The sequence below is a fragment of the Sparus aurata genome, chromosome 19 (assembly GCF_900880675.1).
Source record: "Sparus aurata chromosome 19, fSpaAur1.1, whole genome shotgun sequence".
Classification (NCBI taxonomy): domain Eukaryota; kingdom Metazoa; phylum Chordata; class Actinopteri; order Spariformes; family Sparidae; genus Sparus; species Sparus aurata.
Window position 1 is genome coordinate 6,139,536 of NC_044205.1, and position 12,574 is coordinate 6,152,109.

At 43.4% G+C, this 12,574-nt stretch overlaps 1 protein-coding gene across 15 annotated transcripts in view; it reads left to right on the plus strand.

Moving 5' to 3' along the window:
• svila (supervillin a) overlaps nucleotides 1-11,365 on the plus strand; it is a 111,601-nt gene extending 100,236 nt beyond the window's left edge. For 13 of the 15 annotated variants that reach the window (XM_030398404.1, XM_030398392.1, XM_030398394.1 and 10 more), the window contains 18 exons: nucleotides 369-546; nucleotides 654-826; nucleotides 1,592-1,747; nucleotides 4,319-4,455; nucleotides 5,038-5,185; nucleotides 5,274-5,419; nucleotides 5,585-5,760; nucleotides 6,429-6,582; nucleotides 6,696-6,975; nucleotides 7,208-7,362; nucleotides 7,489-7,594; nucleotides 8,083-8,290; nucleotides 8,501-8,634; nucleotides 8,747-8,902; nucleotides 9,038-9,181; nucleotides 9,348-9,469; nucleotides 9,737-9,892; nucleotides 10,465-11,365. In XM_030398404.1, coding sequence (XP_030254264.1) covers nucleotides 369-546; nucleotides 654-826; nucleotides 1,592-1,747; nucleotides 4,319-4,455; nucleotides 5,038-5,185; nucleotides 5,274-5,419; nucleotides 5,585-5,760; nucleotides 6,429-6,582; nucleotides 6,696-6,975; nucleotides 7,208-7,362; nucleotides 7,489-7,594; nucleotides 8,083-8,290; nucleotides 8,501-8,634; nucleotides 8,747-8,902; nucleotides 9,038-9,181; nucleotides 9,348-9,469; nucleotides 9,737-9,892; nucleotides 10,465-10,551 — 2,816 coding nt within the window. In that variant the 3' untranslated portion in view covers nucleotides 10,552-11,365. Of the gene's footprint in view, nucleotides 1-368; nucleotides 547-653; nucleotides 827-1,591; nucleotides 1,748-4,318; nucleotides 4,456-5,037; nucleotides 5,186-5,273; nucleotides 5,420-5,584; nucleotides 5,761-6,428; nucleotides 6,583-6,695; nucleotides 6,976-7,207; nucleotides 7,363-7,488; nucleotides 7,595-8,082; nucleotides 8,291-8,500; nucleotides 8,635-8,746; nucleotides 8,903-9,037; nucleotides 9,182-9,347; nucleotides 9,551-9,736; nucleotides 9,893-10,063; nucleotides 10,084-10,464 lie in introns of those variants that run through there. The other 2 variants (XM_030398393.1, XM_030398401.1) reach the window with 2 other exon arrangements.
• Nucleotides 11,366-12,574: the final 1,209 nt, after the last annotated feature.

Here is a 12,574-nt window from a genome sequence, read left to right on the forward strand (position 1 = left end):
ATTGGGGGAAATAGCAACATTTATTAGAATAGCCAATCACCCACCACTTCCATTTTAGTCCTGTCTTGTTAACCAAAACAAAACGACACTTACATGTCTTCATTATCAGAGATATATTTTGAGCTTGTCAGGATCTCATCTTGGTCACCAAAAAAAGTCGCTGACAAAAGTTTTCTTCATGACCAAAAGCAACAATGTAAACAATGTATGACATGTATTCATTAATAAATTAATGTATAAACATAACTTACTGCATTCATTAGCAACGCATGGTCCCAGTGATGAGTGCACAGGCTTTGTCTTCAGTGAATGAATGAATTGTCGATATTATATCATTCTGACAGAGCCTAAATCGTGTCTCTTCTCAGTGTCTGGACTGCCAGAGGCGACCATAACAGTCACACAGAAGAAGGTCAAGGAAGTGATGGCGCTCGAAGACGAAACCTTCTTCAAGTTCTACCGCCAAGTGGAGGAGCTTCCCATCACTACCAGCAAGATGGAGATAGACAACGACTTTGATGCCATCTTCGGCCCCCAGATGCCAAAGTAAGCTCACTGCCAGAGGTCAACTTTGAAGTAACAGCCCTGACTTAGTCATCACTGTGAGACTTCACTTTTTCTCTGTTGATCCCTCACCTCTGACCTCTCCTTAGACTGACCTCGGAGATGGTTCAGCACAAGCGGGCGGTGCGCCCAGCGCGTAACGTCCAGGCCTCAAGGAACCCTCTGAAGATGCTAGCTGCCAGGGAGGACATCAGGCACGAATACACAGAGCAGAGACTTAACATCGGACTGCTGGAGAGCAAGAGGATGAAGGCTGAGAAGAGTGAGTGAGGGTTGAAGAAGAGCTGGAAAGTGCATGAAGCCAAAACACTCAGAGACAACATGTGACAGGCCCCTTTGTCAACATGAGCTCTACATTTGCACAATGAAACTAACTTTAATTTTTGATGTAGCAACATTAAATTAAAAGTTCAGCCAAAAATGAATCAATGATTTTCCTTGCTTGTAAGTAAACAGCTTGTCTTCAGTGTGAAGCAGTGAGGCAGGGATTTAAGGAAAAATTCACTCAAACCTTAAAAATCATTTATTATTATTACTCCCTCCATGTTTATGGAAAGTCAGGTGAAGTGTCGTTGTCCACAAAAGTTTTTGGAGCATCACAGCAAAACGGAACTGCAGCATTCTCCTTAATAACTGAAGTAGCTGGGGACTTAAAAAAATAATAAAAATAAACCACCTGCTCCCACTTGAAAATGAGAGGGAGCAGGACATACTGTTCATCTCAAAAGCTCATATGTTTGTGGCAAACTTTTAAACAACACTATCACATATCATGTCTCCTCCTGCATCTCCTCTACAGCAATAAAACACTTGAATTGTCTGGAGTCTGCGACCCTCACTGAAAAAGCAGAAGAAAACGGAACGGAACAGATTTGTCTGGAGTGTGTGCAATGTTTGTTGCTGTCATAGACGCCTGTCAGACTTGAAAGCTGATTTCCGCTCTGTCGTCTTGTCGGTGCACGGGGGGGCCAAATGTGATGATTTAATGTGTCTGTTTTCTCTCTGTGCTCTGTTCTGTTGACTGCAGTGAATAAGAACTCTGGTTTCTCTGACGTTGCTCTGGCCGGTCTGGCCAGCAAGGAGAACTTCAGTAACGTCAACCTGCGCAGCGTCAACATCTCCGAGCAGATGTCCAACAACAGCGCTGTGCCTTACAAGAAACTCATGCTCTTACAGGTCAAAGGTCAGTTGAGTGAACACGCCCCTCTGACCACACACACAGGTGCACGTGTACTAACAACAGTGTTTGTTTTTGGTTTATTTTACTGCAGCATAATTCAGCATAGTTATACATAGTATAGTCACATAGCATAGTCCACAAAATAACAAATAGGTTCAATTGTAATTGAAGCGTTTTTATTCAAATCATCTATGTAATACTAACAGTTCTCATCATGCCCACATTTCCACAGGCTGTTGCTGTCAGAAATGTTTCATGAGAAGTATTTATGAAAACAGTAAAGAGCAGTGGTTCCCAAAATGTCTAGATCTGGGTCCACATTTTAGGCTAACTTAATCCATTTGGGTTTATTTCCATCCATCCAGTCCGCCTGACATTGGTTTTAAACCAAGGTTTAAACCTCCTCGCTATGTGTAAACACTGCCAACTCCTGCGCTGCCTGTTTAATATCATGTCTCTAAATGAAAACAAAGGAAAGAATTGCAACTACAGGGTAAAGATTGGAGAGAAAACAAATGGTACAAGTTTGCGACAGGCTTGTTAAAAATGAATTGTATAACTAAAAGCGAGGCTAGTTTCTTTTTCCTTTTTTTGCTTTCATGTAGTTCAAGCAAATTTTAATCGTGTCATACTCATGTTTGGCCTTGTTGTGCGTTCAATTTGCTTTAGGAGCCATCATCAGGCTTGTTGCGTGGTAAAAATGCACATGTTGACACCTGGCTGCTGCCCACTCAGCCACCGGAAATGGTTATGACACGATGCTGTGTTCTTGACAACACTGAAGGTCGTAATTTCCTGAAACTCCCAGCTTCCGACCTCCAAGTGTTCCAGGCGCACTACGCCAAAGGGGTACAAAAAACTTGGCTGACTGTAACAAAATGTCTCTTTAACAAGTGTCCACACAGTTTAAACCCCAGCAATGAAGCCTCCCTGCATTAGAGACAAAATAGGAAAACAACGCAACGAGATAATGCAGGCATGATGATGTTAGCATGCTAACATGGGAGGCTGATGGAAATGTCTTGAGGTCTGCAGGTATGGCACAGTTAAAAAAAAAATGGGTATGTAGTCAATGGCAAGACACAAATTTCCTGATCCAAACTGAATTGTGCCCTGACCTTACACATACGATTTTTGTCAATTTATAAGATAATTTTTCGATGCAAAGAAGTCGCAGTTTGTCATAAAACTGATGAAGTATAAGACTGTAGAAGTTGGAGAGACTACACCCGACGTTATGACGGAACCTGTGTTATGATTTTCACCTTTATAAGATGATCAGAACTACACAAAACTAAATGGTGTTCTACAATCTTTATGACAAACTGTGACAATACTGACTTTCAAAATTCTCTTTCAAATTGACAAACATATGTGTGAATTATGGCACAACTCAAACAAATTTAAAAAAAAGTTATGTGTCTCTTGCCTTTCACAACTGTACACATTCCTTTCCAAATAAGGTTCCATGGGGAACAGTGGAATGGGTGAGACTTGGCCGCTCTATGCTAGCATGCTAATGTTTAGCATGTATGATTTTCCCCGTCTCAGGTAATCTTGTTTTGTTTTTTTTTGCTTTTTTTGTTTTGTTTTTCAACTTAAACTGGGGAAAACACTACACCCACAGTATTTAACGTTTGAACGGCAGCCTCCAGCTTGAAGCCACAGGTTTACAGCAGGGACTCTCGCCAAACGTCAGGCAGCCACAATTCCAGCAACAAGGGCATCTGTTGAAAACACAACCCTTACAAAAGTTAAACTGAGGGCTGCCTCCTCAAATATCATGTGACAATACAGCTAGGCAGCAAAGGATACAAAAAAAAACAATGGATCTACATTTTCCTATTCTTTTTAATTGGTTTGTTTGCTTAGTATAGAGGTAAATGTGATGTATAGAGCCAGTGAGTCAGCTTCTTTACCAGCAGTCACATGCCCTTGTTTAGGAGAATAGAAAAACACATGGCTGCTTCCATACACAAAGCTCTGGAGGATGCTGCTTCAAGGGTGTCCTTTTCAGAGGATATTTAAAATGGGAGATGAGAGTTTGTCTATTTTCAGCGTCTCTTCGCCTCCTCCTCACGTCTGCTGGTGACAGCTGTGGCTCTAAATCATTCTCCCCGTGTCACCTCGAGCTATCCTGGGCTGATCCTCTCCTCCAAACCCCACTGTCTATAATCCTGATCAAATCCACCGCACCAGGGGAACCGCTTTGTTCAGAGGTTAGCTGGCCCAATGTGGAGAGTAATGACTTAGAACAGCTTCTGCTGGTTTCTGCTTGGATCACCTGAAGGGCCAATAGGATTAGGAGGTAAATGTGGCCCGCCAAAAAAAAGAGGAGTCTTGAGATGTTGTGTTCCTGATTTGATGCAGCTTGCATACTGACTACATTAGTACTTGACAAGGTTCCTGCATGTACATACATGTCCATGGTCTAATGTTGATGGCTGGCACTTGTTGCCCCCACACCCGTTGTATGATAATCCAGGCATGCTTGACAGTGATAATCGGTGCTGTCACTAATAAGCCACCTGTGTGTGTGTGTGTGTGTTTTTTTCCCTGCCCATGTATCAACAGGCCGACGGCACGTTCAGACCAGGCTGGTGGAGCCCCGAGCGTCCTCCCTGAACAGTGGGGATTGTTTCCTGCTCATCACGCCACACCACTGCTTCATCTGGACCGGAGAATTCGCCAACGTCATCGAAAAGAACAAGGTCCAGCTTTGAGTGCTGCAAAATTCCACCAAAACGATGAGAAAACAAGCTTGGTAGACTTGAGTTTCACGCGCAAAAACACAGATGGAGTGAGAGTGCTGTTAGATAGGACAGAACTCAGTTTCCAGGGTGTAAACAAAACCCTGGGAAGAAGCAACAGTTGAACAGCACAGAGAGAAGTGTGTGTTGATGGAAAGGAAAGGGGTGTTTATGTGTGTGTGTTGTTGGTGAGATGTAACAGGAAACGGATGCAAAACATGGCCACTGTTCAAAGCTTAGACTGGTCTTATGACCTTTTATTGGCTGAACAGAGCGCTGACCTCAAATCAGACAAAAAGGGAAGTTATGAGCCACATTATTTTTCAGGGGTTGTTTTAGTTGAGTTTATTAAAGGGAGCAGAATATTCTTTGTATTTTAGGCATCCAAGAAAAAGGGTCACAGAGTCAACCTTAAACCAAGTTTGAACAGCATGTAGCCATGTCTGATATTTATTAAAACACAAAGAACGTCAGTTTTTGGAATTAAATGAACAAATCGCCCACTGAGTATAATGTAGTAAGTTTTCATCCGTCTTTTTCCAGGCTTCAGAGTTGGCAAACTTCATCCAGAGCAAGAGAGATTTGGGTTGCCGGGCTAACTACGTCCAGCTCATCGAGGAGGGTGTCAGCACGAGCAGTCATGCAGTTAAGGACTTCTGGAAGATTCTGGGAGGGCAGTCGAGTTTTCAGTGTAAGTAATTGAAACTGACACGAACCACGAGGAAACCGTCCCCGAGGCAATGGCATGTGACCCGATTCCTTTGTCTTTTCTCCTGCAGCTGCAGGAACACCAGACGAAGATGAGCTGTACGAGGGTGCCATCGTCGAGACAAATTGCATTTACCGCCTGATGGATGACAAACTGGTTCCAGATGACGATTACTGGGCCAAGATGCCCCGTTGTTCTTTGTTGAACCCCAAGGAGGTCAGATAAATAGTTTCTGAACAGCTCTCTTCAGTGTGTTAAGATGTCAGTCACACCATCGATGTGTTTTGGTACAACACGTGGATTTAAACCCCTATGTGAAGGGAGACAGCAGTGCACCCTGGTACTGCTGGGTTTGAAAAATAAACTGTGTTTTGTGTGCAGGTTTTGGTCTTTGACTTTGGCAGTGAGATGTATATATGGCATGGAAAGGAAGTGACACTGGCACAGAGGAAGGTGGCCTTTCAGCTGGCCAAGCACCTGTGGAACGGCACCTTTGACTACACAAACTGTGACATCAACCCGCTCGACCCGGGAGAGTGCAACCCACTCATACCCAAGTATGAAAACATTTAGTATAGTACACGTTTGATGATTTGATGATATTTACACTTCAACACCGTCACATGTCATCTGTTGTCATTGATGGCGTTTATTTAAACGTGCGTGACGAGACATCACACCATCTCCAGCTGTGGCGGCTTCTCTTCTTGCTTTACTGTGACAGTCCTGGTTATTATCACAGTGCCATTTGCCATTTCATCTGACGGAGATTTTGAAAAGCATGAACACCCCAAATTTGTTCACAGCTTCCCCCATTTATCAAGTCATCAAATAAATAGTCAATTTGATTTCAAAATAAATAAAAAAATGAATGAAATCTACTGCTGTTGGTGATGGAGATGTGTGGGTGATAATGACAAACAGTCATCACTCTGCCTTTAATCTTGCCTGTCTCTTTCGATCTGACACAATAATGAAACCAGACAGTGATGCAAATAAAGTTGCATCACTTGATTTGCAAATGGTGAATGGTTTCTGTTTTTATGGCTTTATTTTTATATTCAGTTATGTATGCAGTAGATCACCCTAGTGTTCCAATTGCTCAATGGTCCACAGTAGTGCTCTTAGTATTCTTGATGACTGTGTGACGGTGTATCGAGAGCATTTCATTAACTAAAGGCACTGGTGCTGTGTCACTGACGCGCTGCTTCCTGTCCACCTGTAGGAAAGGTCAGGGCCGGCCTGACTGGGCAGTGTTCGGCAGACTGACTCAACACAATGAAACCACCCTGTTCAAAGAGAAGTTCCTGGACTGGAGCGACTCCAGGAAAACACCAAGTCCCACAAAGAATACCAACGACCACATCACTGATCAGAAGGTATCAAGGATCACCTCTGTATTGTTAAAGTTGTGTTGCTATAATCAATTTGGCACAGAGGACAGTATACAGAATCAGATGCAGTCGGATTTCTGTCCTTCATCTTAACCCAGGAGCAGTCCACCTCAGATCAGCCCCATGCGTACAGCGCCACCCTGATGCTTCCCCTCCATGAAGGGCCAGTCTGCACCAGACTGGATGGGTTCAACGTGGGGCGGGGCTACGGCCTGGTGGAGGCAGAGGAGTGGCGAAGCTGCGAGATCAGCACGCTGGCGGTGGAGGTGTGGCACATCCTGGAATTTGACTACAGCCGCCTGCCGCGCCAAAGCATCGGCCAGTTTCACGAGGGCGACACATATGTAGTGAAGTGGAAGTATATGGTCAGCACTGCAGGTTGGCATCCATTTCTTTCACCTATTTACCATCAAATAGATGATAGAGTTAGAGATATTCTGAAACTCTTGGACATTTTTCAAAGATATTGTTAAACTGATATTATCATAAGTAATGAAAAGAGTTGAATTACATTTGAAACGAATGTCCTTCAGTGCAAGCAAATGGACCTTGTAGCGATACATTACAGTTACATTTTAGAAAAAACAGAGAAGTATCTCTCTAATATCAGTTGGGAGGAGACAGAACCCTGAGCAGCTGAAGACAGCCGGGGCCGGGAAGGAGAAGTGCTGCTACTTCTTCTGGCAGGGCCGCAACGCCACTGTCAGCGAGAAGGGAACATCGGCGCTGATGACGGTGGAGCTGGACGAGGAGCGAGGAGCACAGGTATGTGAAAGAGTGTGTGAGCGTGTCAGCGTGAATCATCCAATGTCTTTTTTTTTTTTTTTGTCTCTGCATTTATTTTACACAGAACTATGACGCCTTCATTCCTCTGATTTGATTGTTCGCCAGGTTCAGGTCCAGCAGGGGAAGGAGCCGCCATGTTTCTTGCAGTGCTTCAAAGGAGGGATGGTCGTCCACTCGGGAAAGAGAGAAGAGGAGGAGGAGAACTTGCAGAGTAAGCCCACATCGCTGCTTTAAGATAGTCATCAGTTAACACAAAGGTTCAGTCTGCGCTTTGCTGCTATTCCATCACTTCCAGTGCAGCATTAATTAACAAACGGTCTGTTTAAACCTCCATATTTATTTGTATGACTTGATCTCTGAAAGTTCTAAACGAATGGCTTTGTAGACTTCTGTTTACAGTTGTGATTATTTACGTTGTGGTCATATAAATTCATCTCCTGCCTATGAATGACTCATATAGTATGAGAACCCTTAAAGCTTAGAGAAGAGGTTGATTTTAAATTAGAAACCGTCCTGAGGGATCAACACAACTCAAATAAGTGACTTCTTTAGGCTGCCAGGTGTTTTCTTCTTCTGCAGTTCTACACCAAACACATCTCTCTGCAGATAATCATTACCTAAATGCCCTAACATGTAAAAAGCAACAATTTGTGGCAATCTCCGTCCCTGACCGCTTGCTCTGTCTCTGTGTGCCCCCAGATGACTGGCGTCTGTACTGTGTGCGTGGGGAGGTGGAGGTGGAGGGCCACCTGCTGGAGGTGGCCTGTCACTGCAGCAGCCTGCGCTCCCGGGTCTCTATGGTGCTGCTGAGTGTCAGCCAGGCCCTCATCTACCTGTGGCATGGCTGCAAGTCTCAGACACACACACAGGAGGTGGCACGCACTGCTGCCAACAAAATCAAAGAGCAGTGAGTGGAAAACATGTTCTTCCCACAAGTTTTAGCCAGCATATGTCAAAGTGACATGAAAGGTGGAAATGAACCTATTCGATTTGAAAGCAGCCCTGAAACCTCTAATGATTATCTGGTTTAAATGTATTGGGATCCAGCTGTTAGAAACCGTTAAGCTGTTATACTGCAATCAGTGTCAGTCAGCGGGACACCTTTGTCTTCCTTCAGTTGTCCTCTGGAGGCAGGCCTCCACAGCAGCAGCAAGGTGACCATCCGGCAGTGTGATGAGGGAGCAGAGCCCACAGGATTCTGGGAACCCCTCGGCAGGAGGGACAGGAAAACGTATGACTGCATGTTGCAAGGTGGGGAATTCAAACCGCACAAAAGCTGATATGATTTTTCAGTATCAGAGCTTTGTATAGTGTCATTAACTGGTGTGTTTGGGTAAATGTAATGTTGACCTTTGACCCTCAGATCCAGGGAGGTTTAACTTCACACCACGTCTGTACCAGCTGAGCAGCAGCTCAGGAGAGTTTGCTGCTGTGGAGTTTCTCTACCCGGCAAGAGACCCCAAGAAAGTCAACTCCATGCCTTTCCTGCAGGAGGACCTTTATGCAGCTTCACAGCCAGGTACCTGTGTGCATCAGTCATCACAGTACATGTGAACCTAAGTTGCCCGAGGGAACTGATCTACTTATCGGCATTGTCCTCACTCTAAATGTGTCAAAAGATGTCGTTGCCTTGTTTTCCTTCTCTGCCGTCCAGGTCTGTTCCTGGTGGACAACCACCACGAGGTGTATCTGTGGCAGGGCTGGTGGCCTCAGGACAGTGAAAGCACCGGCTCAGCACAAATCCGCTGGGACTCGGACAGGAAGTGTGCCATGGAGACTGTACTGCAGTACTGTAGAGGTATTCTCTTCTCACTTACTGCTTGATGTCACATTCAAAGCAGTTTCTTTCAGAGCCAGGTGATGTCTGGTTGAAAACATCCTCAGACAGCAGTTTCAGCCACACTGGACACTGATAAAAAAGACAATGACTCAGCTGCTACTTTCAAACCATTTTGTTTCCACAGAAAAGAATGAGAAGAAGCCTCCCAAAGCGTATCTGATCCATGCTGGTCTGGAGCCCCTCACCTTCACCAACATGTTCCCCAGCTGGGAGCACAGAGAGGACATCGCTGAGATCACTGAAAGGGTGTGCAGATCAAATCAGACGGATTACTCCAAGCTACATCATCTGATATGAGCCAGTACTGATCACAGTTAGTGCATTAGTGTATGTACAGTGCTTGAAACGCACACACATCCAAAAATAATTAGCCTTCTGTTTCATGACTACAGGTCAGTCCAGGTGGAGGCAACTATCTTTCATTGATTTTACTCATGGCATTGTTATCTGAAAGCTTTTTCTAACAAAAAAGATGTATTGTGCATGTGTGTGTGTGTGTGTGTGTGTTCTCAGGAGGCAGAGGTGTGTAATCAGATTATCCTAGTGGAGGACGTGTTGGCCAGGCTGTGTCAGACCGCGTACCCCCTGGCAGATCTTGTGGCCCGGCCGCTGCCCGAGGGTGTCGACCCTCTTCGTCTGGAGGTCTACCTGTCTGATGAGGACTTTGAGGTGAGAACCGACTGCGTCTGCGATCATAAAAAAAAACACTTCTTGTTTAGAATATTCATTGCTATCTACTTCTTCCTCTTCACAATCTTGTCTTTGATCATACTTCCACCATCCACTCTCCGTCTTCTTTTCCTTTTAAACTTATCTATTTCCTTCGTTCCCGCCCTCCAGGGTGTAGGGCTCATGGGAAGGTGAGTCATCTGACTTCCTGCTCCTGTTGCACAGCATCCTCACTCCTCACACAACTTTACCATAATTCCCTTTCTTTCTATCTCTACCTCACATGTTTGTCCTTCTGATAAAACATCATGTGTTTAGCATGCTGTTCACTCACAATACACCAGCTGATGTGGACACCTTATTGAATCCTGGCATTTTGAGCTCTTTGACTATATGTTACTGAGGGTCTGTGCTCTCACGGATGCATGAGTGTGTGTCCATTCAGAAGTAACATGTACTTTACCATGCAAGCAGAAGGATTTGTCAACTTGAAATCTTTAACCATCTCTCTGTTAAATGATCATGTGACTGTGACTGCCTCATGCTGATTGTGTGCGTTGCCGCTCCTACAGAAAGCCCTGGAGATGAGCAGAGAGGAGTACAGGGCCTTGCCCAGCTGGAAGCAGGTGAACTTGAAGAAATCCAAAGGACTTTTCTAAAAGTTTGGAACAGGGGGATGAGCTGACGTCATCAGAGAAAGCACACAGGAGGTTGTTTTATTTTTTTTTGCCCGTTTGGACGCTACAGAGGCACAGGAGCTGCCTCCACCTGAGTTAAAACTAATGGAAAGTTGAGGATGGATGAGGGAAGTAATGAAGGTGTGGAAGATGTGATGAGTGAATGAGGAGTGTGTGCTGTTTGTGTTTGCTTGGGTTAAGTAGGAGATTGTGTTGATGTAGACTGATGCACCTGTGTGTGGATGTGTTGGTAGTTCTTCTTTAATGTCACAATCTGTTCATGTCTGTAAATATGTACTATACTGAGTGGGGATAGCCAGTGCCCTTCCATTATGAGCCATGCAGCCGTCTGTTAGATTGGAGGCAGGTCTGTCAGCCTGTTGGACACGCAGCAGACTCTCTCGTCTTCTGCTATGAATGCTTGTGCGTTACAAATGATTTATATTAAATAGCAAATCTATATAGGAATTTTTCAAAAAGGCTTCATGAATATTGACTGAGCTACAAATTATTGAATGAACTGTATAATGACTGTTGAGGATCTCTGTGTCATATGTTAATAAATACCAGATATTACAGAAGTTCTCTCCTGCTGTACAGTTCACCATTTGCCATTTACACATCAACTGACGCAGCTTTATTTGGATGTCTAGTGTCATGATTGTGTCAGATAGAAGTCCAGTGTATAGTGCCTTGCTTTGTGTACAGTTTATATACAGAACCTAGTCTGCTTTTTGAAGACTTTTTTGTGATATAAAGAAATATTAGAGAAATAAACCCTGAAAGTTGGATAACAGAGCGTTTTTGTTGCCTTACTCAAGTACAAAATGATCTCATTTGTGTACTGGATTATACACACAACACACATCAGCCACAGCATTAAAACCATTGATAGATTAACATTAAAGAGGCAATCCAAAGTCAAGAGAGAAATCCAAACTCAAAATTGTAATATTTAGAATATTTAATTAGGTGATGATACAAGTCCAGAAATACTATTTTTTACCAGAAGTGAATAAACAAACTGTTCTCTTGAAGCTAGGATGGCTGCAGGGTCCGGTCCGGTTCAGGTCAGTTTGTTTTTCAGTCATGAAAACAAAGAGCATTTGTCCATTTAGTTTGTTGAGGCAGAAAAAAAAATGTAATTGAAGACTTTTTCTCTTCTGGTTAACCTTTCTTCACCAAACCTACAGAGTGCACCTCCAATCATCTTGTTACATCAGGTGTTCAGCTGGGAATGCAGGCATTAATGTGGGTGCCACTTGACACTCACCACCCATCCAGAATGGATTTAATGTTACGTGTGTTGCGTGGTGTTGTGGTTTACAGCTTTTCCTGATTATGTAAACATGTTTTCTATAGCTAAACAACAGCCTGAAAACAGTTACAGTTTGGTCAAACCTCCACAAATCTCTTACAAAACACAGCACCCAAAACTATGTTCTCTTTCCACCAAACCAGTACATATACTGTATATACAGAAGCATATTGCATTAGCTTGAGAAAATAAAATTCTGTTTTTTTCTGAATTGGCAACATAATTAACTTGTTATTTCAGATAAATAAATGTAAAAAAATAAATAAATTATCAGTATATTCAGTATATTCTTTGCTATGTGAGCCCATCTGTCCTTTTTACAGAGCAGCTTATTTCCTCAGAATGAGACTTCTCAGTTCATCCTCAACACTGCTATAAAAAAAGTTATTTGTCTTTCATATGTAATATAAAGAGATTCAACTCGCATTTTGTTCAAGAACCCAAATGACTCTTAAATGAATCTTTTGGTTTTGGTCCAAAACCGGTGGTGCTGTTTACAGTGCATACAGTAGGAAGACTGTTGTCACATTGTAATACAATAGTGTGGATATATCGTATGAATTTTACATTGATACATAATTGTATCAGAATAGGACAGAATTGTTATTTGTCTAATGAGCTCAAATTGGGTTTCTCTGAGTCAAACCATAAACTTAATACAGCAACCTTGTTACAATTCCAGCCACA